This window comes from Oncorhynchus keta, chromosome 10, assembly GCF_023373465.1.
Source record: "Oncorhynchus keta strain PuntledgeMale-10-30-2019 chromosome 10, Oket_V2, whole genome shotgun sequence".
Lineage (NCBI taxonomy): Eukaryota > Metazoa > Chordata > Actinopteri > Salmoniformes > Salmonidae > Oncorhynchus > Oncorhynchus keta.
Window position 1 is genome coordinate 69,384,076 of NC_068430.1, and position 27,066 is coordinate 69,411,141.

Consider the following 27,066-nt stretch of genomic DNA (forward strand, 5'->3'; position numbering starts at 1 on the left):
GTGGCCGCGGCCACGCGGTGTGGAGCGTTTGTATGGTCTGTGCAGAGAGGAGAGAACAGGGATAGACAGACACATAGTTGACAGGCTACAGAAGAGGCTACGCTAATGCAAAGGAGATTGGCATGACAAGTGGACTACACGTCTTGAATGTTCAGAAAGTTAAGCTTACGTAGCAAGAATCTTATTGACTAAAATGATTAAAATGATACAGTACTGCTGAAGTAGGCTAGCTGGCAGTAGCTGCGTTGTTGACACTACACTAATCAAGTCGTTCCGTTGAGTGTAATAGTTTCTGCAGTGCTGCTATTCGGGGGCTAGCTGGCTAGCTAGCAGTGTTGTTTACGTTACGTTGCGTTAAAATAATGACAATAGCTGGCTAGCTAACCTAGAAAATCGCTCTAGACTACACAATTATCTTTGATACAAAGACGGCTATGTAGCTAGCTATGTAGCTAGCTACGATCAAACAAATCAAACCGTTGTACTGTAATGAAATGAAATGAAAATGTGATACTACCTGTGAGTGCGACCGGGTTGTTGAGTTCAATTCAGTAGACGTTGGCTAGCTGTTAGCTGTTAGCTGTTGGCTAGCTAGCAGAGTCTCCTACGTTAAGGACGACAAATAGCTGGCTAGCTAACCTCGGTAAATTAAGATAATCACTCCAAGACTACACACTCTAAACTACACAATTATCTTGGATACAAAGACAGCTATGTAGCTAGCTAACACTAAACTAATCAAGTCGTTCAGTTGAGTGTAATAGTACTACAGTGCTGCTAATCTGTGAATTTACGACAGGTGGAGTCCAATCAAGTTGTAGAAACATCTCAATGATGATCAATAAAAACAGGATGCACCTGGGCCGATGTCGAGTCTCATGGCAAAGGGTCTGAATACTTATGTGTTTAAGTTATCTGTTTTTGTTTTTTTATACATTTTCAAATACAATTTAAAACCTGTTTTCGCTTTGTGATTATGGGTTATGGTGTGTAGATTGATGAGGGAAAAAATGATTTAATACATTTTAGGATAATGCTGTAACGTACCAAAATGTGGCAAAATCAACAATTATCAATGGTCCCCATATCTATCCTAATCAAGAACATACTGCCGTTAATACAATGTGTCAACATAACAATTAATCATAAATATTAATATTTATCATACCATTTTCTCAAACCTGCGGATCAACCAGTTGTTGCATGTGGTGCTGTAAAATGTGCAAATCCCCTCCCAGTCCTAGCCAAACCAAGTTGTGCGTAACACATAACAAATGCCCATAATATTGAAGGCTAACGATGCTTATCCTATGCAATGCATCATGGTCTACATACAATATGGTACAATATATTATTCTCAGACAGAGCATTACCTGAATAAACATATAGTCATCTTGGACCACCAGTGAGCTGATGTCGATGTACCCAGGGAAGGGGTAGTTTCTGTTGGCCTCTGAGCAAGTGAGAGCCTGGCATGTTACATACTGTATACCTGCCAGATGAGGAGATAGAGATTACTGGAGATCTGGATTCATCCAGCTGTGGATTATCGTGGAAAATTACATAATTAGTCATTTTATCTTGTGTTTTAGTGCATAAGAATAGTCTCTTTTTACATGCTAGTGTTTTTCTAACCTGATACAAACTTGTCTTTGTGCGACTTCGCCATAAGACTGGGCGTATAATGTAAGATCCATATGGATGCGAACACAGCATGTGACATCCTGTGGGTTTACTATCTACAGGAAGTCACTTGTACAGAAACTTGCAGAGAGGAGCACATTATAGCGTTTGCTGTTGTGAATGCAGTTAGACGGTTGAGCCCTCGGGCTGTCAACCTCGTGCTATCTAAATCTGCACAGACAACTAATTGCCTTTTTACACACTATCTGCTGACTGCCACGTGTACAAAAAGGATGTACCTCTGTATAAAAGCTGAGACCGGACACTGTTCGTTGGGCCTCAACTGCAACAGCTGTTGAAGTGCATAGTGAACTGCTCCATTGTTGCAGATCTTATAGTAAGGTTGTTTTGAAGAATACAGAGTCTCTCTCCTTTTGGTTAGAATTTCCACCACAGGATCAGGCCACCTATTCTCGGGAAGGTGAGGATGCCTGGAAACCGAGGCTATATGTCTGTATGAATTGAACTCGAGGGAACTTTTGCATGGTTTGTGATTGACATGCAATAGAGGAGACAGCATTACACTTGTGACAATATAGTGACTGTGTATGTATATAATAGTCATTTGACCAGTATGTTGTGATTTGCATTCTATAAGGGTGATTGGTTCATACATGCAATACGTGAAGGTGTAGGTTTGTCACCATTTAACATGATCAACTATGATCATTCTCTGTATACAGAAAACTAAACTGTCTCTGATTCTGGGGCTCTAACAACAGCAGCAGCACATAGCTAGAATAAATCATCTCACAATTTCCCCTATGGATGACCTTGGGTGGTGTTTCCATGGCGAGTTATAGAGCTGACACTCCCAGGGTGAGAGGGATGAGAGAGAAAGGCCATATTAATCAAGTATCATGCACTGCATTTATCAGTGGGGTAAATCCACTGTCTCTCCCCTGGGACACAACGCTCTAAAACCAGGGTGGAATTTATTCCTTGACAGACTCTCACTCTCTTCTATCGTTTGAGGGCTGATAATTGGACTGCAAATGTGGGAGCATTTCTCTGCAGTGTGTTACAGAGAGAGAGAAAGAAAAAGAGAGGTGTGCGTGTGCGTGTGCGTGTGTGTGTGTGTGTGTGTGTGCGCGTGTGTGTGTGTATGTGCGTGTGTGCGTGTGTGTGTGTGTGTGTGTGTGTGTGTGTGTGTGTGTGTGTGTGTGTGTGTGTGTGTGTGTGTGTGTGTGTGTGTGTGTGTGTGTGTGTGCGTGTGCGTGCGTGTGTGTGCTACTCACGTCCATTGGGGGTGTGTGCTTCCATGTGAACCAGATCTGACTCCTTGTCTAGACCCGTTACAGACCTTGATTAAAGAAGAGGAGAGAAGGAAGGAGGAAGAGGATGGAGGGGTAAAGTAAAGGGAAGAAGAGGAGGGAAAACAGGGAGAAGAAGAGGAGAAGAGAAGCAGGGAAGAACAGGATGGGAGAAGATTGGGTGAAGTAAAGAGGAAGGAAGAAGAGGAGAGGAGGAGGAGGGAAGAAGAGGAGAGGAGGAGGAGGGAAGAAGATGAGAGGAGAAGATGAGGTGGGAAGTTAAGGAGGGAAGGAGAGGAGAGGAGGAGGGAAGAAGAGGAGATGGGAAATTAAGGAGGGAAGAAGAGGAGAGGAGGAAAAGTGGAGAGGAGGAGAAGAGGAGGGAAGAGGAGGAGAGGAGGAGGGAAGAGAAGGAGGGATGAAGAGGAGAGGAGGAGGGAAGAGAAGGAGGGAAAAAGACAATAAACAGAAGATGAGTCTCAGCAGAGGTATTCCACTCCATATTTAGAAGTCTCATGTAAGTGTTGTCTCAACATTGATGGCAATAAAATAGCAATACAATCCCATGTGAGGACATTCTCCCCAGGGATGTGTGACAAAATGTCACATTACCCTTAGCAACCCGCACAGAAACAACCAGACGCTGTGGGTTTGTTATTTTACCAAAAAGTGGTATCTGTCACAAAAGTGTAAATACACAACAACCTACATATGGTATTTATATTGTCTAGCACTGTACAACGGCAAGGCTGTGCCCCATAATTAAAGTTATAATCACCGAACTGTATTATATAATTGTATTGGGTATAGTGGACGAACTAGAAAATATTGTTTTTGTTAAGTAGGCAAGTCAGTGTAGAACAAATTCTTATTTACAATGACAGCCTAGGAACTGCCTTGTTCAGAATGACAGATTTTTACCTTGTTCTGTTCGGGGATTAGATCTCGCAACCTTTCAGTTACTGGCCCAAAGCTCAAACCACTAGGCTACCTAGATGATTTATGCAAGTTGCTGTGGGCAAAGCTGTCAGCAGCTCGACATTTACACGCGCGCGCACACACACACACACACACACACACACACACACACACACACACACACACACACACACACACACACACACACACACACACACACACTCACACACACTCACACTCACACTCACACTCACACTCACACTCACACTCACACTCACACTCACACTCACACTCACACTCACACTCACACTCACACTCACACTCACACTCACACTCACTCACACTCACACTCACACTCACACTCACACTCACACTCACACTCACACTCACACGCACACTCACACTCACACACACACACACACACACAGCATCCCCTACATCTCTAGGAAGGAAAGCAATGAGGCAGAATAAATTCTGAGCTACATTTGTGATGAGTGTGTACTTCCGCAGAATGGGGAGGGCCGACGTGATTAGATGAGAGGCGATTATTACACAGTATCTTCCTATTTTATGAATGCACAGCACGTATGGATAACCCCTAATGAAAAAGTAAGGATTGTTAAGATGAACCAGAATGTGACATGTCAGAGGCAGAATGTGAAATGGTGACACTGTGGATGTAGATGTATCACAGTCCAATCATATCAACAGTGGAAATGAGCCGAATGGTACACAGAATTTCCCACCAGCAACACTCAGTCATTCAGATATCTTGTTGAAACGTATTATCAATATCCTTCACAGACTCTTGCATTGCAGAAAGCAAACAACATGTTCCACACACTGCTAATGATGCTCCAATACAGTTTGTGAGGAGAGTCTGAGTAAACAAAGGAAAAGATCAAGACAACAGAGAGGACAAGAGGAAGCGAAAGATGATGAGAAGAAAGAAGACAAGCGAATGACTCACCAGTAGAACCTGTTCACATGCTCATGAACCAGCTGCCATTTTCTCCCAAAGTCCATGGAGGCGTACAACTGTGATGAAGAACATAAAAAGAGAAAGAAAAGAGAGATAGAGAACATGTCAGTCTACTTAAAACAAGACAGAGAGTAAAGTGACAGTGGGCTTGAGTCATGGCAGGATAATGCTAGGGAAGAGCATACCCAGGGCAATAAAGCATGACACTTTAGATAGGCTGACATTACCTTAAACTGACATCATCATTATAACTCAGACCATTCATGTTAACATATAGGCTCCCAAATTACATATAGGCCCTATCCTGTTTCCTTTTCCAATTTTAAATTAGCACGAGGTATAGATAAAGCACTTCAAGTCCAATATGTTCGCTGCAAAATAGGTTCAACATAATTGTTTGTTTTTCCTCAAACATCAAAACCTTTGGTGGATTCTTGGTGACCAAATGAAGTGGAGTGCTTATACAGTATATCAAGCTTTGTATCAAACAAATGGAAACCAACGCCTATAGAGGAAGAATACAAATCCAGAATGCTACTGTAAATTAAGAACATCCAAAAATAAATATATTGCCCTGTTGACGATCAGGTGTAGTACTGCAAAAGTCCTAATTTAATTGGTCTAATTATATTTTCCACTTCCTGGGTGCATAATGACAGGATGCATTTTGTTCCATTACACTAATTGATGCTACTGATGTTGCTTCCTGCTGGCTGTTTGTATTGTTATTTTAGTCCTACAGACAGAGTCAGTGGCCCCAGTCACCCAAGTCCTAGACCGTTTTCTCTGATATCGCACAGGACTAAAAGGCTCCTGAACAGCTTCTACACCCAAGCCATAAGACTGCTGAACTATTAATCAAATGGCCACCGAACTATTTACATTGACACCCCCCCTACATTGTACACTGCTGCTACTCGCTATTAATTTTTTTAGTAACTTCACCCCTGTACATGTACAAATTCCCTGGACTAACCTGTACCCCCGCACATTGACTCGGTACCGGTACCCACCGTATACAGCCTTGTTATTGTGATTTCATTGTGTTACTTTATCTTGTTTTTTACTTTAGTTTATTTGGTAAATGTTTTCTTAACCAACAGTGCAGTTCAAAGAAGGGTTAAGCATTTCAGAGCTATGTCTACACTTGTTGTATTTGGCGCATGTGACAAATAAAGTTTGATATGATTTGATAGCTGTAAACGTTCTCACTGGCTGGCTTCAGACAATATAAAAGCTGTTGTCTGGAAAAAAGGCCTGTATAAGATCTTTGAGCCTTGACTGTGATTCAGACTGCTGGATGCCCACACTTCGGGGCCGCAACGCACCATATGCATCAGCTATAATGTTTGTACATAAGGTTCTGTGTTTTCCCTTAATCTACTTTAGAATAAATTATTCTTTAGATGAAGACACAACACATGCTGTGCGACGCCCTCATGACCTGTGATGTTTTTGTTCTTGTACATAATCAGATGTTTTCGGTAGTCTGCTTGACATGTTCTCAAAAGCTTGCATTTTTTACCTACCTAGTTTAGGCACAATCATGACTCTCTTTTTCCGTCTCTCCTTTCCTGGTAAACCACATGTTCTACTTTTAAAATTCTGCAGTTGGTGTCAGCATTTTGCATTCTAAAGTACACAGATAAACAAGCCTCAGAACACAATGACGTACGTGCCGCCATATAGATTTAAATTGAAATCATCCGTCAACATGAATAGATGAGTGGAACCAACAAATGTTATCCTCAATCCTTCAACCACCATTTAGACAGGTTTCCCAGCACAGCTCTTCCTCTCTCAGTCTCTTGGCTATCAGTGACTCTGGATCCGGCAGGTGTTTTGATTTATTGACGTGACTGGAAAACTATGAAGCTCACTTTGTGACAGCTCTGAGTTTTAGAATAAAAATGTCATTGGCCTGATCAATGAGTGCAGCTTGATCTCACCCAGTGGCATTTTATGTCACTGTCCAGAGTGGTAAGAGACTTGCCCGGCCTAACTACCGGCTGCCTGGCTCAGCCTGCCTGCCACCACAGACTGCTATTGGGAAGAACATGGCTCCGCCTGCCTGCCACATGCAGGATCCTAATAAGGTGGAATATGACTTGGGACCACTATTTATTTACTGATGGTTTAACTATAGGATCAGATCTGGTACCAAGCCAATGATAAATAACAGGATGATCATGATGATGCCAGTTACTATTGTGTGTGTGCATAACAATTGGTTTGCATGTAGCAAATATGGATAAGTTGTATCTGGTCTGTTTGATGATTGTTGACCTCGAAGTTGAATGTCAGATTTCCGCTCTGATAAAGGCAGAACATTATCATGGAGTTTGTGACTGGAGTCTCTGACAATGGTTTGGGCTTTCCTCTGACATAAGTTGGTGATGCAACCGGTCAGTAGGCTCTCGATGGTGCAGCTGTAGAACTGGAGAGCTGTAGAGCTATAGATCTGGAGACCCATGCCAAGTCTCCTGAGCTGTAACATGTATTGTCATACCCTCTTCACATCTGTCTTGGTGTGTTTGGACCATGATAGTTCATTGGTGATGTGGACACCTAGGAATTTGAAACTCTCGACCCGATCCACTACAGCCCCGTCGATGTTAATGGGGGACTGTTCATCCCGCCCTTCCTACAGTCCACGATCAGCTCCTTTGTAATGCTCACACTGAGGGAGAGGTTGTTGTCCTGGAACCACACTGTCAGGTCGCTGACCTCCTCTCTATAGGCTGTCTCATCGTTGTCAGTGTGTCATCAGCAAACTTAATGATGGTGTTGGAACTGTGTTTGGCATGCAGTCGTGGGTGAACAGGGAGTACCGGATGGGACTAAGTGCACACCCCTGAGGGGCCCCAGTGTTGAGGATCAGCGTGGCAGACGTGTTGTTGCCTACCCTTAGCACTTGGGGGTGGCCCATCAAGAAGTCCAGGATCCAGTTGCAGAGGGAGGTGTTTAGTCCTTAGTTTAGTGATGAGCTTTGTGGATACTATGGTGTTGAATGCTGAGCTGTAGTCACATGAAAAGCATTCTCACATAGGTGTTCATTTTGTCCAGGTGGAAAAGGGCCGTGTGAAGTGTGATTGAGATTGCGCCATCTGTGGATCTGTTGGGGCGGTATGCGAATTGGAGTGGGTTTAGGGTATCCAGGAAGATGCTGTTGATGTGAGCTGAGACCAGCTTTTCAAAGCACTTCATGGCTACTGACATGAGTGCTACGGGGCGGTAATCATTTAGGCAGGTTACCTTCACTTCCTTAGGCACAGGGACTATGGTGGTCTGCTTGAAAAATGTAGGTATTACAGACACGGTCAGGGAGAGGTTGAAAATGTCAGTGACAGTGTAGACAATTTCCAGTTGGTCAGTGCATACTTTGAGTACATGTTGATTTGTTTAAAGGTCACATCAGCTACTGATGCCTCTCCTTCCAGTTCTCTGCTGCCAATGACTGGAACGAACTACAAAAATCTCTGAAACTGGAAACACTTATCTCCCTCACTAGCTTTAAGCACCAACTGTCAGAGCATCTTACAGATTACTGCACCTGTACATAGCCCACCTATAATTTAGCCCAAACAACTACCTCTTTCCCAACTGTATTTAATTTATTTATTTATTTTGCTCCTTTGCACCCCATTATTTTTATTTCTACTTTGCACATTCTTCCATTGCAAAACTACCATTCCAGTGTTTTACTTGCTATATTGTATTTACTTTGCCACCATGGCCTTTTTTTGCCTTTACCTCCCTTCTCACCTAATTTGCTCACATTGTATATAGACTTGTTTATACTGTATTATTGACTGTATGTTTGTTTTACTCCATGTGTAACTCTGTGTCGTTGTATCTGTCAAACTGCTTTGCTTTATCTTGGCCAGGTCGCAATTGTAAATGAGAACTTGTTCTCAACTTGCCTACCTGGTTAAATAAAGGTGAAATAAATAAACTGAGAGAATCATCACACATTCAGCCAGAACAGCTGCTGCTCTTGTGCATGCTTCAGTGTTGCTTGCCTCGAAGTGAGCATAATAGGCATTTAGCTCATCTGTTAGTGGGCAGCTTGTGTCTGGGTTTCCCTTTGTAGTCTGTAATAGTTTTCAAAGTCTGCCACATCTGATGAGCGTCAGAGCCGGTGTAATAGGATTCAATCTTAATCCTGTATTGACGCTTTGCTTGTTTGATGGTTCGTCTGAGGGCATAGCAGGATTTCTTATAATCGTCTGGATTAGTGTCCAGCTCCTTGAAAGTGGCATCTCTAGCCTTTAGCTTGATGCGGATGTTACCTGTACTCCATGGCTTCTGGTTGGGATATGTACGCACGGTCACTGTGGGGATGACGTCATCGATGCACTTATTGATGAAGCCAATGACTGAGGTGGTATACTCCTCAATGCCATTGGATGAATCCCAGAACATATTCCAGTCTGTGCTAGCAAAACAGTCCTGTAGCGTAGCGTCCGCGTCATCTGACTACTTCTGTATTGAGTCACTGGTACTTCCCGCTTTAGTTTTTGCTTGTAAGCAGGAATCAGGTTTTCCAAATGGATGGCGGGGGAGAGCTTATTATGCATCTCTGTGTGTGGAGTAAAGGTGGTCGAGAGTTTTTTTTCCCTCTGGTTGCACAGAAATTTGGTAAAACGTATTTAAGTTTGCCTGCATTAAAAGTCCCCGTCTACTAGGAGCGCTGCTTCTGGATGAGCATTTTCTTGTTTGCTTATGGCCGTATACAGTTGTTTGAGTGCGGTCTTAGTGCCAGCATCGGTCTGTGGTGGTAAATAGACGGCTACGTATAATATACAGTGGGGCAAAAAAGTATTTAGTCAGCCACCAATTGTGCAAGTTCTCCCACTTAAAAAGATGAGAGAGGCCTGTAATTTTCATCATAGGTACACTTCAACTATGACAGACAAAATGAGAAAAGAAATCCAGAAAATCACATTGTAGGATTTTTTATGAATTTATTTGCAAATTATGGTGGAATGTCCCGTTGGTAGGATAATCTTGATCGTAGGTCATCGATTTTATTTTCCAATGATTGCACGTTGGTCAATAGAACAGATGGCAATGGGCGTTTACTCGCTCGCCTACGGATTCTCAGAAGCAGCCCGACCTCCACCCCCTTTTTCTCCGTCTTTTATTCACGCAAATGACAGAGATTTGGGCCTGTTCCTGGAAAAGCAGTATATCCTTCTCGCCAGACTCATAAAAGGAAATAGCTTCTTCCAGTACGAGGTGAGTAATTGTTGTTCTGATGTCCAGAAGTTATTTTCGGTCATTGTGTACAAAATAAGTAAAAAAATAAGTTACAAACAATGCAAAAAAAATTAAAAAAATAGCACAGTTGGTTAGGAGTATATAGAACGTCAGCCATCCTCTCCAGCGTCATCTTAAATCTTATGCCTTTGTCATTAAGGGAAGGAATAAATGTGCTTTATTTTACCATTGTCCATATGACTGATATCATTTAGATAAAAATATTCAATGTCATATCTGGAGGTGATTTTTTTATGAGTGAACATGAGCATATTTCTGTGACTGATACATCAAAAGCTGTAAGTCATGTATCCACAAGGTAAAGTTCATCACCTCTTAGCACAGAGCGTATGACAGTCTACTGGCCAGTTTGGCAGTGTCTTGGCAAGTCTGACAGTCTCTTGGCCAGTCAGACATTGCCTTGGCCAATATGACAGTGTCTTGGCAAGTCTGAAATTGTATTGGCCAGTCTGATAGTGTTTTCACCAGTCTGACAGTGTCTTGGACACAATGACAGTGTCTTGGCCAAAGTGAACCTGTATAAAAGCTGTACTACTGTATACAGTATGTGGTCAATCTTGACAGCCATCCCTTCAACATGGTCTCTTTTAGTAGCTGTACATAGAAACAGTACATTATTTCACCAACACATGCTTGTGCACACTGCACTATCACTACCTATTCATTATGGTAGTGGATATGAGATGATGACTAAGATGACTGTCATTCTATCCGTCATGTCTGGATCCTGATTGACAGAGGAAACAGTGGCATCATTTGACAACAGTCTGGGTCTTGTGAATGTTTAGCCTACTGTGAGCTCTGGATGAGCCCTGGGCTAAAATGGCAGTCATTTGCAAGGCAGATAGCAGAATGTGTTTGACTTGTGCTTCATATTAGTAACAGGACCCTACATTTACAGTGTGCTACAGGGCAACTCATATTTATTAACTTTATACAGAAGCAGATCAAGTATACTTTACAATATGTGACTCGTTTCAAGAAACTTGGCGTATGTCGCGCATCACTACTTCACAGGAGCACTATTTGAACGTAAACCTTTTTTTATCAAAAATGTTTTTTTGGCAGAAATGCCTTCCGGAACATGTGAACTTTCATGTGCAAACTTGTATGCCATCTGTAAATCCAAATAAAATAGTTAAATTACAAGCCAAGTTGGTTTAGCCATGGAAAAAGTCAGCAACCTTCCCGCTAGCCATGATTAACTGAGATAATGAGTGGGCTGGACATGCAGAGAGATGAGTTTGAATTGGTCTGTCCTGTAGCAGGCTTCTGCCTATAATATGAGCACGCCAGTATGTGTAGGTAATACTTTCTAATGTGGCTTTTTTGAAAGATATCACATAGTAGAACTGCTTAAGTGCTGCTCTCCACTTTCTAGAGGACCGAGTTTTAAAATCAATGGAATTAGATTTGATAGCTAAGGAAATTGAGAAATTCTGGCGTTTGATTGCAAATATGCAGACAGAGTCAAAAAGAGAACACAGAAGGCTCCTGATTACATCTTCAAACTAAGGGCAACCATAGCAACCGTGACAAAGAGGGGGAGAAGCGTCAATCCATGTACACGGGTAAGAGAGTGTAACTAGCTACATTTTCAGATATTACACATTTCAAATTTTGTCAGCAAGTCGTTTTCATTTAAAGTAAAAGTGTGCTGTTAGCTAACTAGCTAATGTAAGCTGGCTGGCTAGCTATCTAACATTACATGTATGATCTGTGTAGTAATATTATTTGTATCTCAGAGCCATTTGCATTGCTAGTTATAACCGAATGTTAATTAGCTAGCTAACATTGAACCTCATTGGTTAGCTAGCTGCAGATTCATGCAGGGTAGTAATGTCATGAGTTGGGATTATGGTTAATTGTTTAGCTAGCTAGCTACATGTCCAAACAAAAGACTCCACTATGCAAGTAACCATTTCAATAGAATGTTTATGATGTCACTGCGACAACTGTTGATAGATGTAGCTGGTAAATTCGCTATCTACTCCGATTTCAGAGCACTCTCATATGTGTGTTCCAGAGCGCAGAATAGCTGACAAATTTATGACCATTCAACACTCATTGAATATGGCTGGTGTCAGTAAACATTGGCAAAAAAATGTTTTATTGTTACAGCAGCACAGTTGCAGTCACCAAAACTCTGGATAACATAAAAAGTGCCTAACCAGCTTTCCTAGGGCGAGTAAAATGGTGCGAGTGAGCTGTTTGTGTCTGGAAGTAGCGAGCAAGCTAGCCAACGGCTATGATTGACTGCTGTTGTTAGTTCAGAACTCTTGGATCATCCCTACTTTTCAGCCAGAGTGTCCAGTGTGCTCTCCGAGAGCAAAACGGCCTGAATTTACAAACGGACAATCTGACAACACTCTGAGTTTACAACGCTCTGAGTTTACGAACGCCCAGAGCACACTCGCCCAGAGCACACACTTAAATTTAGAAACACACCTGTTGTATAAACCAGCCATTAGTCTTGAAATATTTCATTGTTTAGCACACAGCCTCACATGTGAATCCTTAAAGAGATGGTTGGGGCTAAAGCTTAAAAGGGTGTGAACAGTGCTGAATGGATGAAGACAAAGAAAAGTTCTCCAGTAGGTACAAAACGATTCAAGGGCCATTTTCTCAAAAGTGCGGTTACAAGTTTATCACCTTTCAAAGCAGAATTACTTTCCCAATGTTCATCTGTAGTCTATGATATACCATTTTCTAGGTCTGAGTCTCGACTTTTAAGCAATGTAAAAAACACGATTTCAAATGTTGCTACATAAGACCGAATCGAGCCGGTTGGTCACATATGCTGCAGGGCAACAATCAACTGTACGTGTTTGATTGACTTCATAGAGAAGGAGATCACTTTTAGAAGGATCTAAATTTGGATTTCAAGCCAATAGTATTTGATTGTTACGTTTGATGGTGCCATACTTTAGGCTACATACTTCAGTTGTTTTTGGGTTTCATTAAACTTTAGCTATTAAACTTAAATCTTTTTTTCACTAATGTTCTTGCTCCTGTGGTCAAAGATATGTAGGAAAAACAAGACTGCAGTCACAGAAAGGTTATCTGAGGTTCTTATTATCTATCCTACTGCCTTCTTTCATCTGAACCCTGGAAGCTAGATATCACAACTGACCTCTCTTTCACCACCAAAACATCCTCATTCATTAACGGTCCAATGCAGCCATTTTATCTCAATGTCACCAGGAAGGCCAAAACTCCATTCCACCACAACGTGCTTAAGTTTCAGGAAGTCTATTGAAACAGCTCTTACATTAAATGGACATGATCATAATTTTCACAATTTCACAGTATTATTTAATAGCGTGGACATAATGTATATATAAAACATAGATAAATCACCTTTTTGACTGGATTGGTCCTTTATCACCCCAATAGCACCCTAATACATAATGGCAGAATCTCCTCTCAACTGAAATCGGACATGTGGAGCTATGGAAATGGTAATGGCGTGTTATAGACCCTGTGTCCTGAGCAATTACTTACTATAAGTCACTTTTACAACACCTAATTAAGTCTCATATGAATTCCTTAAGCATTTATGTACAGTACTCTAAATCATCCGCGCCAGTTGACAGTGCCTTGGCTCTGACTAGAGCGGAAGAGGAGGTGATAGGACAACTTCTTCTGAAATTTATGGAGCCAGGAGAATGCAACGTGGTGGTGCTGGAGATGATCCTATGGGGGGAGTATTTGAAACTGTATGCAAATGAACCATCTGGATTGTTTGAACTGCCTGGGTGTTGGGGAATAAGAGGTCTCTGATCCGGAGCACAATCTACTGCATCACGTGTCACCCCTTCCCTTGTATGTTCTATAGAAATAAGACTGTGTTCAGTCCCAAATAGCACGCTATTCCCTACATAGTGGACTACTTTTGACCAGAGCTCCATGAGGAATATGATGCCTTTTGGGATGTATACTATGTCCTTATACTGTACAGTAGAGCTGATACTCTGTAATGAACTCCAGAGAATGATGTAGTTAATTTTACAGTTATGTTTGAAACTGATGAACAATACTGGAAATGGAATTAGACCTGATGATACTGTATGGATGTCCATCACGTTTGTTAGGTGCTATGATGTCACTGAAGTAAGAATATTGTGTAGGCTGATGTGTCAAAATCAATTGCATAATGTTTAAATCCCAGTCTTACAGATTTATAGACCTGTAATACATATTACAACACAGCATGAATTAACCTAGAAAGTAATAATCTTCAGAGTTTGATTTCACATAAAAATGAAACACGCAACAATGACAACAGCAGGTATTCTCATATAGCATACCGTATCACTAAACATGTAAGTGGAAAATCTAAAGTTGCTAGTAGTATACACATGCCAAATAAAACAATTCTCATGAGATGAACTTCAAACTCTAATGGAGTCCACTTTACTGTAAAACCAATACCAATTCCCTCTCGCTTTACAGTGACGTATTACCCACCACCGTCCCCTTGGATCTTAATGGGGCAAACATCTGCACTACCGCTGTATAATAACAAATGATAGCAGCGTTAAAACGGCCCTGAACTGCTTTGGTTCACAATGTCACCAAATGTGTCATCTCTGGTGGGGAGGAATGATGGCTGTTGAGCTCAGTCATCTATTCCACTTGGTTGGATTCGCTCTGCAAACTCATCAACAACAACCTCCACCTAGAAACCCATCCACCTTTTATAGGTGTAGTTTAGTGGTGTGTAAAGAGATTTTAAAAAGGTCCATGTTGTGTTTGAATAATGTGTGTGGATGTGTAAGTAAGTATATTACTTTTGCATGTCTAGACTGTGAAAAAAAATGTGGTGATTCACAATGCTAATTAATAATACCCAACTAAGTACTTAGGCTCGGTATGTCTGCATTGTTATCCAATTAGGCATAATTGCGCTGTGAAGTGCTATGAGGTAAACGCAGAGAAAATGACACTATTAGTTCACTGCTAAAGGCAATATGGGCACTTATTAGTCCATTGTTAAAGGCAAAATGGAGGTCTGCATTGTCATTGTCATGAGTGTGTTTCAAATTAAAGTCCATTAAAGGTGTCCTGAGAGAACCTGCTGGGTCCAGTGAACCACAAGGGGAGGGCTGAGCACTAAAGATACCTGCCATCTGGAGGGGCATTGAGCTGAGAAATGCACCAACAGTGGAGGAGGAGGAGGAGCAGACATTTTGTCTCTGGACCAGCAATACCTTGCAGGGTCTCATCCAGGTCTAAGGTGGGTGGGAGAAGGGAGACACTGCGGTGGTGGTGGAGGCCATTTTGGATTTAGATCAGCACATACTGTTAGTAAATTAATAGACAGGAGTGTGTTTTTATTGTGGAGGAACCATTTTGGGGTCAGACTCCACAGCACCTTGCTGGTCGGATCATGACAAAGTGGGCCTATGCACTGCGGTGTTGGAGACTGTGGAGGCCATTTTGGCTCAAGATCAACATCACCTTCCAGGATCAATTTATGAGGAGGAGTGAAACTGCTGACATAAGGAAGTCATTTTGTCATACAGTGTGTTCCATTGCAGGGTCTGCACCGCATTATATAATACAACCACAGTTGGATACTAAACTTTTACTACCTGGCTACAGGTCCGGGAACACACAAACAGGGCAGATGCTGTTGCTTCTGCTAACACAACACAAGCTCTTTAATCAGAAAAATGGTTTACTGCTCTCTCTGTATAACAGTACATCTATTTAAGTCTTGTCGATGACAGAAACGGGAGGTTTTAGAATGAAGAATCAGTATTGAGCAGCAGAAAGGTGTCAGCCGCGGATTACAATGACAAGAGATGATCCTGTAAGTGAAATCACTCTGGGATTTATAAATTCACTGACTCCTATCAGAAAAGGATTTATTTAAACCAGCTTATCTGAAGGAGACTCCAACGACAAGAGCTGAAATCCATCCACAAAAAGGCAATATCCCACATATTACTATTATTACCACAGAATATAAATTTTATGCATTTTTAAACAGTAAATCTAATTAAAATGAAGACAGAAAAAAACTTTTTTTAAATGTATTTTCTCGCTCTGCATACGTTATTGAGACAGATGTCCCTCGTTGCATTTGGGCTGTCGTTTAGTGGCGATACAATTCTGTGTAGAAAGTAATAATTACATACATTTGCATCATTAGCGTGGATTTAGTCAAGCAGTGTTTGCTTAAAGAAGGACTGGAGGGACTGTGTGGCACGCTCAACAAGGCTGATTCCTACCATTTACGGATTTGTTTTTGGTAGCTTCCCCCCTGGGAGAAGGGATTGGAGAAAAATTATCCATTCAGCTAAGTGCCAACAGCCATCATTCGTTACATATATTTGTGGCCTGAGTGTTTTGAAAAGCAAAAACAATGGCAAGCAACAAATGTTGGAGAAACCTAATCCACAAGGTTAATGAGGTAGAAAGTGTCAAGAGAACGACCACACATGTTGTTTTGATGATATAACAGCTTAGCGATTAGCAACATTTTACCTCTCCCTGAGCCTTCTCCGTTTACACAACTTAGTTCTGCCACAAAAGTTGTGCCCATTTCCCTCAACAATCAGACTGTGATTTTCTCATTTCCCAGCCTGCCTCTCTCTCCAGACTGATTATACCTCCAAATCCTAAGACCCTGACAGACTGACGATGGGTTTGTCCAGATGTGGGCCACACCTCTTCAGTATGCTCTCTGTGAAACCAGGAGAAGCCAACAAACTATCCTTCAGAAATGTTCACCTGGCCTTGGAGTGTATGGTTTGCTCTGGGCTGAACTCAACTCCAGTTCATGGCTTTATCTGAATAACAGAGAGAGGATGATAGGAGGAGGGGGAGGGGGGATAGGGGTCCATCTATCACTCTACTCAGGATGAGACAAAAGGTACAATGTACATTTCAGGCTGTTCCCTCTTTCATTATTTAGCCCCCATGACTTTAATTTGCTCCCCATCCAAAATGCACACTGTTGTTTCTTAAAATCACTATTCTTATACTTCCAGGTCACCTTGCTCTCTAAGTTAGTGTACCGTACAATTGAACAACAAGTCGTATCCTATTGGGTTTCAGAGGATATTCCCTTCCAGCAATGACCTGCATCACACAAACTGGTACACTACAAAGTAGGCCGTACCATTTGTAATGTTGCAAATGGACATGGCAGTTACGTCATTCCAGATTTAGATACGAACCTATCGTTTAGTAGTCTGCCGTACAAAATACTATATAGCAACATCAACCTTTCAATATGGCATATTCCATGTACTCTTATGTTTAGTATTGTATTGAGCATGGAAGCAAACATTGTGTATGACAACATCAAAGTTACTTCGAGCAACAAATACCGTTTAGTTTTTTCTGAGAACATTGCCCGCACAATAGAACAGCAGATGATGTACTATGATTTATTTTTACTGCGATGCTGGATGTTCCTCTCCTCTGTTACTTCAACTAAACAAAAGCAAAAACAAATGTGCTGGGTGGAACAGTGGCACTGTTTCACCTTATGGGGAGTTCAGCATTACAAGAAGCTTTGGACTATATATTTCTATATACAGTATACTGTAGACGTTCTGGTTTATATCTCCATGGTGGCACAATGAACATATTAAAACCCCAACATGCATGTTATGAATGCACATGCAGTTGTTAACGTGACAACTGTCTTGCCATGGACCTCCAATGGGATTTCCTAACACATAGGGAATGAACTAACAGCATTATACCACAACCCAAAATGGGCCCTGTCATATTCAGTCACTCATTACCATTAGTCAACTGGTAGAGTAATTCAACTTACCACATTATGCCAAAGACAACAAAATGGCACAAGGATGTAATACATGATAATTCTTTCATAAAAAGCTTACGGAATCAATATTGTGCCACGACTCCTCAGGACATATGGTAGATTTTCCCTGAGAGAGGATAGGTGGAGACCGCTTAATGATGAGACACTTAGTTTCACTACTGTACCCGATTTATAGGCTCCTGGGCAAGTTACGATAATTAGGGAATATGTGGGGAAGTAGACGGGGGGTACGACTAGAGCTGGGGGTAGGTGGAAGGGAAATTACATCAACGCAGCACTTTTGAACTATAGAACTTTGATCCTCCCTCCGCACTATTTGTGCAATGGCATTTCGTGCAATGACGACTCCATATAATTTCACACTCCAATTAGTACAATACTAATGTTGTCCTAAAGAGCCAATCTCCGGGCCACATTAAACAAATAAGTTCTAAGCCTCAAGGGCATCAAAGGTTTCCCATCCAAATAAAACTGGCACTGAATGTATGTCTAAGTGGAATATATGTGGGAAAGGAATTGCAGTGGAGAGCGAATGAAAAATAAAAACTAAAAGTATTCTCCTGGCATTTAATTGTGTTTGGTTATTAATGTCAAGGGGTAGGTAGATAATTACTCCCAGGTGTATAGCATAACACTACAGGCTAGATATACTGGAATTGACCCTCTGGAAAAGTAATATCAATAATGTAGAGTACACCTTTGCGGGTACAATTTGGCTTGCTGTCCAAATCTACGGTATGAGGCAGAATCGGACAGATTTGGTATCTTATTGGAAGACCATCTCCAGTATAGTCCAACTCCACTATAGACCAACTCCAGTATAGTCCAACTCCAGCATAGACCAACTCCAGTATAGTCCAACTCCAGTAAAGTCCAACTCCAGTAAAGTCCAACTCCAGTATAGTCCAACTCCAGTATAGTCCAACTCCAGTATAGTCCAACTCCAGCATAGACCAACTCCAGTATAGTCCAACTCCAGTAAAGTCCAACTCCAGTATAGTCCAACTCCAGTATAGTCCAACTCCAGTATAGTCCAACTCCAGTATAGTCCAACTCCAGTATAGTCCAACTCCAGTATAGTCCAACTCCAGTATAGACCAACTCCAGTATAGTCCAACTCCAGTATAGACCAACTCCAGTATAGTCCAACTCCAGTATAGTCCAACTCCAGTATAGTCCAACTCCAGTATAGACCAACTCCAGTATAGTCCAACTCCAGTATATTCCAACTCCAGTATAGTCCAACTCCAGTCCACATCAACATTCCACTGAAAGAGGAAGCTGCTTTGATAATCCCCTATTTCTAACAGATGATGAGGAAACCAATACTGTTGGCTGGCAGCTTCAAATGACCATAAACACTAATGGTTTCAAAATGACCATCCCTTTCACTATCGCTCTCCCTCAGAGAGAGACTTTATTATACTGATAAACAAGAAAAGAATGCAGACCGGGTCATGTTAGTGACATATGAAAGTGGAGCCTGCCACAGAACGAGGCTGTTGGACTGTAGTTAGGAGGCGAGGTTCAGAAAAAGGCAGAATCCATCACGTCGACTATTACTTCTTCCCCAAAGAAAAATGCTGGAAGGATGGCAGCTCTGGCACTGATACCCAGCTGATCCTATTTGCAAAGGTAAATGTCAGCCTTGTCCCTGGCCAAGATACTGAGATACACACTCTTACTTCTGTCTGTGATGGAGGAGAAGAGGGGGATCAAAAGGCAGGGACAGGAAGAAACAAGAGAGGGAGTGGGAGAAGTGTAATAAAGTGTCAGATCACAGTCAGTGCAAGTTCAGGGAAGGGACGTATGCAAACCGTGTTTTCTCCCTCACTGTCACTGTAATATGGGCCAATTTGTTTCATTAAAATTAGGCGATTTTGACCCAGTGTAAAAGAGATCTCAGATAGTTGGGTGTTTGGAGGGTAAACTGAGGGAAAGAAGTGAGAATATTCTGGAGGCCCCAGGTAAACAAACTTTAATTAATCATCTTCTCTCCCACTCCCTGTCACACACACACCCTTCTACACACACACACCGTATCCCACCCACATGAATTGACAGCAGAATACCAATAAACTGACAGCTCCCCCACATAAAGGTTATGACGATCCTGAAATATCAAAGCCTTCAGGTGAGTGGATAGGAATTCTAAATACACCCTGTGGACGTGTGGTCTTCACCAAGGGCATAACCCAATACCCAATACCTTATGTCATAAGACATAACCCAATACCCAATACCTTATGTCATAAGACATAACCCAATACCCAATAACCCAGTATCTGTATGAAGGTAGCCTGCCTTAGCCTTGCAACTGGGGCTTGTAATGCAATACAGAAGCTGCCCATTGTAAAAAGACAAAAGGATGTCATACCCACATACAGTCAGTTCCAAAATATTTGACACCTTTTGAGAAAGATGATCAAAAAAATACTATATTCAACAAATAATACAAAATACTGAGCAATGAAAAAAAAAGTAGATGATATGGTTTGCATGGCTAATGAGATAAATGTTCATGTCACCTGACCGTAGCACAGCTTCCAATTCAGGTGCCAATTCTATTTAGCAATCTCTTGGCATTTACATTTGTTGGATAAGATGAAAAGAAGGTATTTGGCCACGTACACAAGTAGGGGGTTTGGTGTCTAAAGAAAGATGCATATGAAGAGAAGAACCCTATGGTGGTGGATCTTTGACGTTAAGGGGATATTTGTCTTCCACTGGTCCTGTGGTCCTCGTTAAGGTCAGCGCATCATGAACTTTACCCAGTATCAGGACATTGTAGCAAAAAACATGTTTGTCTCTGCCTGGAGGCTTAAACTTGGCCGCATGTGGATCTCTAGTAAGATAGTAATCTCAAGCACACATGAAAACTCATTAATGGTTGGTTACATGGTGGTTACAATCTTTGGTGTGAATTGAAGAGGCAGTCCATCAACTGGGGCTTTAAACTCAATATAAATTGGCCATCACATGATGAAAAACCAAAAGAATGTCACACCTCCACCATATCACCAAAGGAACACAGGTGTATAGCAAGAAAGGCTGAGCAACGACAAAAAGTTGTGTTTCTCAAACACGCAACAATCTGTTTCCTTGATGTTGGCACATGGTCTCCTCAGTCCGTTCTCTATTTAACAGCACACCTCCATCCATCTGCAATTGTGACAATGTATACATCCTCCAAACAAACACCTCCAGATGTATCCTCAGCAGGAAGACCCCCCTCCACAACACCTTCTCCAGCTTTATCCTCAGCAGGAAGACCCCCCTCCACAACACCTTCTCCAATTTATCCTCAGCAGGACGACCCCCCCTTCCACAACACCTTCTCCAGATTTATCCTCAGCAGGAATACCCCCCTCCACACCACCTTCTCCAGCTTTATCCTGAGCAGGAAAAGCCCCCTCCACAACACCTTCTCTAGCTTTGTCCTCACCAGGAAGAACCCACTCCACAACTTCATTTAGTTATAGTTAATTGTATTATAATCTTTTGGGCTTTAAGCCATCCTTCCCCCACCTGACTAATGACACTAATCCTGCTATCTGTAACAGACAACAAACCTAATGCAGACAAGGGGCTAATCAAATCCCTTTACGCACTGTAGGGCAAGTGAGTTAGAGACCGGAGAAGTCACAAATAAACCTGAGATACACCGAGGCTTTATTCTAGTGGCGCTGTCTGGCTATACTGATTGTTTATCCCAGTGGTAGGAATTAAAAATAACCACATAATGAGTTGGTGACGTTCGCTTCAAACGGGACTTAGGCGTTGTGTTGGGTTGCCTGCAATGTTATGGTGGTGCCAGGTGACGAGGCTGCAAATGGTGTATGCAGGTGATCCAAATTCATTTGTTGTGAGTTATTATTATTTTTGTATCTTGGAACGTTGGATACTGTGAGCTCATTTGACCGTGTGAAGTAATGTGACATGTTTCTGTTGATACATCTGAAGTGAAAAGTGTTTTGCTCACTTTTTTCAAAGGTTGAAAGGAAGTGTGAATAAATACATCTCCAACACGTCAACTATCTAAGAGCAGCATGATTTGGTTGTTGTAACGAATGCTGTGAACTGACATTCTTCATCTGACATTTTGAGTCTGAGTGGGGAGACTACAGGTGGCTGACAGGAACATTATTTGGGAAAAACAAAGTTATGTCAGCCACCTGGGGTTCTCCTCTTGACATACACAAAACTAAAATATTTGAACACCAGAAACCTGAATAAGGGTGTCATTAAACACAGGGAACACTTGTATTAAAAGACTGGTGCTAAGGGAGCTAAGGTTCAACTTAAACAGGCTAGATATTGTTAGGCTTCATCCTTTTTTCAGAATCAATGTTTTATGTCTGTCTGTGCTAATGTCATTTTATCTACACTAGCAGCTTTTTCTGAGGTAAATTGTCTGCTCTCATTAACACTTCCAACTACATAATGAAACCAAAACCACATATCCCCAGGTGACCACAGTAATTGCAATGGGTACTGAATACTTGAACTCAACGCTCCCACAAAGTTACCGTTTTGATGAACATATCCGTTACACAATACATTAGCGACCCAAGGCCTTGTCTCGCAGGTCCAACGAGGTGTGTGAGCCGACATGCAAAATGTTAAGAATGGAAAATAACTTAAATCGAGGGGACTTGAGTTTTTTAAAAGGTCAGTCTTCACTTCTCCCTTGAAACTTCCACCACTAGCTTCCTAACCCCCCCAACCCAATAAATCTCAGACTATAAATGCATTCAGAAAAATATAATCTTTGCTTTCTCACTTTGAATCTTACGGCAGGGAGGGTGTGGCATGAATAACTGAACTGCACTAAAAAACTTGGGCCTGACGTTGTCTAGCATAACAGCTCTTGTCAAAAGATTTATAAGACAAGCAGCTTGAAAACTGAAGTCAATTAGGAGACTTGAACAGTTCAAAAGCCCCAGAGGAATAAGAAGAAAAAAAGTTCTGTATTATGTTGAGTTCTTTAAGTGCTTTCCACCCTCATACTTTTTTGAGAAGTGTCACAGACACTAATTGTATCGCCCTCAGTCAGAGAGAGAGAGAGAGGAGCAGCTACATCAATAGTAATCATGTCTTTACACTGCCCACACATTCTGAGATAAGAGTCAAGAGAGGTCATCCAGAGTTCAATAACTCTAAATTGAACAGCTTACTCCTGACAGTGAGTAAAGAGATAGATGTTGACCTGCATTGAATACAAAAAGACTGAAGACAAATATTAAAGTGATCTGCCAAATCCCGTGACAGAGCTGTTTGAATATAGAAAAAAAGAGAGTGTTTCATGTCCACAAAGCTATTTATTCTGAGAGTGTTCCATGTCCACAAAGGTATGTATTCTGAGAGTGTTCCATGTCCACAAAGGTATGTATTTTGAGAATGTTCCATGTCCACAAAGCTATTTATTCTGAGAGTGTTCCATGTCCACAAAGGTATGTATTTTGAGGATGTTCCATGTCCACAAAGCTATTTATTCTGAGAGTGTTCCATGACCACAAAGCTATTTATTCTGAGAGTGTTCCATGTCCACAAAGCTATTTATTCTGAGAGTGTTCCATGTCCACAAAGGTATGTATTTTGAGAGTGTTCCATGTTCACAAAGCTATTTATTCTGAGAGTGTTCCATGTCCACAGAGCTATTTATTCTGAGAGTGTTCCATGTCCACAAAGCTATTTATTCTGAGAGTGTTCCATGTCCACAAAGCTATTTATTCTGAGAGTGTTCCATGTCCACAAAGGTATGTCTTCTGAGAGTGTTCCATGTCCACAAACGTCCATCCTTTTAATGCAAACAAAATATCACCAACATCTATAGTGTACATTAAACAGCCCTAAAGGTTCTGTTACAAACTAGTGTAGTCCACATTCTAAAACGAAGGCCATCACAGACCAAAAGTTTAGCAAATTACAACCTTTGGATCGGTCCAGGTTTCATTGTTAGGCCTGATATTGGGGTCAGTTAGCAACCCAGGTTTCAGCCTTCTCCCTCCTCCACCTCAACCAGACTCCCCTGTTTGATAGCCAGCCATCTTGGTAGCCAGGTAAGACTCATTGGCCATAATGGTAAGTCTTCTTCACGGGAAGTTATATGGGATATGACCTGTGTGTGAATGGGGGGTACAGAGCTATCCTCAACATGAGACCACTGTACAGGGAAGGTTACAGATGAGAGCACTGGTGTATAGGACTGCATTGTCAATGCATGTGGTTTGCAGACCAATTGTGCTGACATCTTCTAATGAATATTAAAATGTTCCATAGCAGTTACAAGTAAAGTTACTGTGTAATTGTAATCATGTGATAACACAAACATGTTCATTGCATCTAACTCAAATTCCAATGGTAATTAAATAAGGTAATATCTAACTAAAGTATCATCAAATGGATAACAATAATCAAAATTCTAATCAAAACTTCAAGAAGGTAAATAAATCATTAAATCACGGCAGAAGAATATTCAACTAACCAATACGGCACCGTTGGAACAGGGATGGAATTAAGTTAAAACATCAACAGCTTGGAGCTTTATCCGACTGTGTAACGCAGTTCAAAATCCAAAAGCATACTGTATCAAACAACCAACTGTGGTGAAAAAACGACATGGAGCTCACCTTCTGGTCGTGGCTGTAGGCTAGAGCCCAGTCCTCCTGTGTCGGATGGAACAGAAGGCTTAGAATGTAGAAGCTGAGGCGGTATTTCTGGTAGCTCGCTCCTTCATCTGAGCTGATGAGCACACTGCTCTCAAACTCAGGGTCTGTCAGCACCATTATCTGGAAGATAGGGAGAGGGGGGTGGGATGGAGAGAGAGAGAGAAGAGGGGTGAGGGTGAGAGAGGAAGATAGAGAGTGAGAGAGAGAGACAGAGAGAGAGAGAGATCAAGGGATTAGCCATGCCAGCACTCTAGGTCTGGTGGTTGGCATGCAACATGCTGCTACTAGCGCTACACCTTCACTTTGTTTTAAACTTAATTTGACAAATGTGCCTCTCGCGTTCTGTTGCCATGGTTTTTTGGCCTCTTCCAGTGCACTCACAGGTCTGTTATTTGGTGCACTTTGGCTTCCAGTCACCTCTCTCCAGATATATTCCCTTTAATGAGATAGAGGTGGTTCAGAATGCCCCTGTGGACCTATAAGTCAACCATGAGGGGCCACAACACAACTACAACAATAAGTTGCTATGAATAGGATAAGTTTTAAGAATATACTGTTGATCAATAGCCTGTTATGCTATGGTATTCTGTAACACACCTGTGTAGCCAGAGAGAACTCCACAACTTGCCATTTACCAAGCATGACTACAAGTTTTGTTTTGAACAATATCTAAATCTGTGATAAGAAATGTCTTATCTTAGTGTTACCACAGAGCTCAATGTTACCACAGAGGAAGAAATTATATTTCCATGCTAGGAATAATACAGTCTCTACTTTCATTTTGTCATGAATTCAGTGAAAACCTAAATGTTTTGTTGCATATTTGTTAGAAATGAGCCTCATGAGAAAGGAACAACAGAGCAAGATCTGTAAGACTAAAATCATAATAGGAACACAAAGGTACGGTACATATTAAGTATAATTCTGTAAAGAAGAGTACATGCTCATAGTATAAGACCTAAGATTCTGTGAAAGTACACACCATTGACACAACTTATTTAAGATAAAGCTGTCACGTTGGCATGAATGAGTCGGGAGACAGACGCAGGAATGTGTAATAGGTTTTTTTAAAGCCCAAATGAAAGGCACGGGGACGAAGACCAAACAACACTAAACAAAACGCAGGGTTGAAACCCAAACAAAAAGAGCGATGAGTACCTTGATTTAATAACACACGTGCAATGATTAACACACGGGACGAGACCCATAATCCTCTGCGCAATCGACAAGGGCACGAAAGCCCAAAAACACACAGCACAGGTACTCACACGCACCAATGGACATTGTAACAATAACCGACAAAGACAATGGTGAACAAAGGGAACACTTATACAAGTACTAATCAAAAGGGAATAGGGAGCAGGTGTGCGTAATGACAGTTCCGGAGGGATCTGTGACAAAAGCCCTTTGTTTGTAAGCCTGTATGATATTTAAAAAAAATTAAAGACGACATTGGCTACATTGTAACAAAATCTGACCTTATTGGTGTACTATCTATATCTTGGTATAATATGATTTATTTGTGAGGGGAAGTAAAGCAGACATTTTCATCACAGTTCATTACTCTCAAAACAGAAATATCCCTAAAAAGCATTTCCACTATATAGAACCAGGGCCTATTTTCTCAATATAATCCATAGATGTATTGATTAATGAGACATACATGGCTCAAATATGCTTTCTCTTTGTGATTCAATGCAATAAGACATTAACCTGACACCTGGCTTGAATGATAATTAACTACTAAACCCGGACAGAAAAGGAGAAGGAAAAGCGTGACTTGGATAGTGTCACAGCCTAAACTGCTGTGTTTTCTTTCCCTGCAACAGATTTGAATAGGAAAGAACAGCAGCGCATTTGTCACTGACAAAAATATCACCCTCTTTCCCCAGCTTAACTAGGAATCCTCCCCACCCCTCTTTCCCAAGTTTTAACTAGGAATCTCCCTGGTGGTGATTTAGATAAATTGTTTTTCATTAAAGCAAAAAAAAACAATGTTCCTTCAATTTATTGTTGTTTGCCGACCTTCGATATTTGCCATTCATTGTCCTCACCGAGGGACTGTGAAGGGCCCCGTCTATTTCTCCCAGTGTCTTAGGGCTTTGTCACGTCTCATTTAAATAGTTTCTAATGTCAGGTCTAATCATTTTTCATAATATTGTATTAAGCAACAGCATTTATTATGAGTAGAAATTGTATTTCACCTTGCGTTTTTTAAAATCTTCTGTCAGAACCTTTCTCTCTGTCTCACCACTTAGAGGGGAATGTAGAAGTCCTTGAAGGGACTGGGTGGATCTGTGTGTCTTCACCACTGAACAGGGAGACACTGAGCATTTCTCAGCTCTCTAATAATAATTTAGGTGAGTCCTTTTCAACCAGGCTTCCTTTATATTTACTGCAATACACTGCATATTAAGACCTATCTCTATCGAGGGCTTGTTGTATAGCTGTGTGTATAGCTGTACT

The 27,066-nt window shown here is 41.4% G+C and overlaps 1 protein-coding gene across 2 annotated transcripts in view; it reads right to left on the bottom strand.

The window, feature by feature from the left end:
• The window catches only part of LOC118389324 (VPS10 domain-containing receptor SorCS3-like), a 221,716-nt gene that overhangs the window by 57,706 nt on the left and 136,944 nt on the right, over nt 1–27,066 (bottom strand). Inside the window, exons 1-5 of one of the 2 annotated variants that reach the window (XM_052527779.1) lie at nt 25,759–25,889; nt 24,562–24,720; nt 4,825–4,892; nt 2,922–2,986; nt 1,374–1,492 (exon numbers count right to left, since the gene is read on the bottom strand). In XM_052527779.1, the coding sequence (XP_052383739.1) occupies nt 1,374–1,492; nt 2,922–2,986; nt 4,825–4,892; nt 24,562–24,717 (408 nt within the window). In that variant the 5' untranslated portion in view covers nt 24,718–24,720; nt 25,759–25,889. Of the gene's footprint in view, nt 1–1,373; nt 1,493–2,921; nt 2,987–4,824; nt 4,893–24,561; nt 24,721–25,758; nt 25,890–27,066 lie in introns of those variants that run through there. The other variant, XM_052527778.1, reaches the window with a different exon arrangement.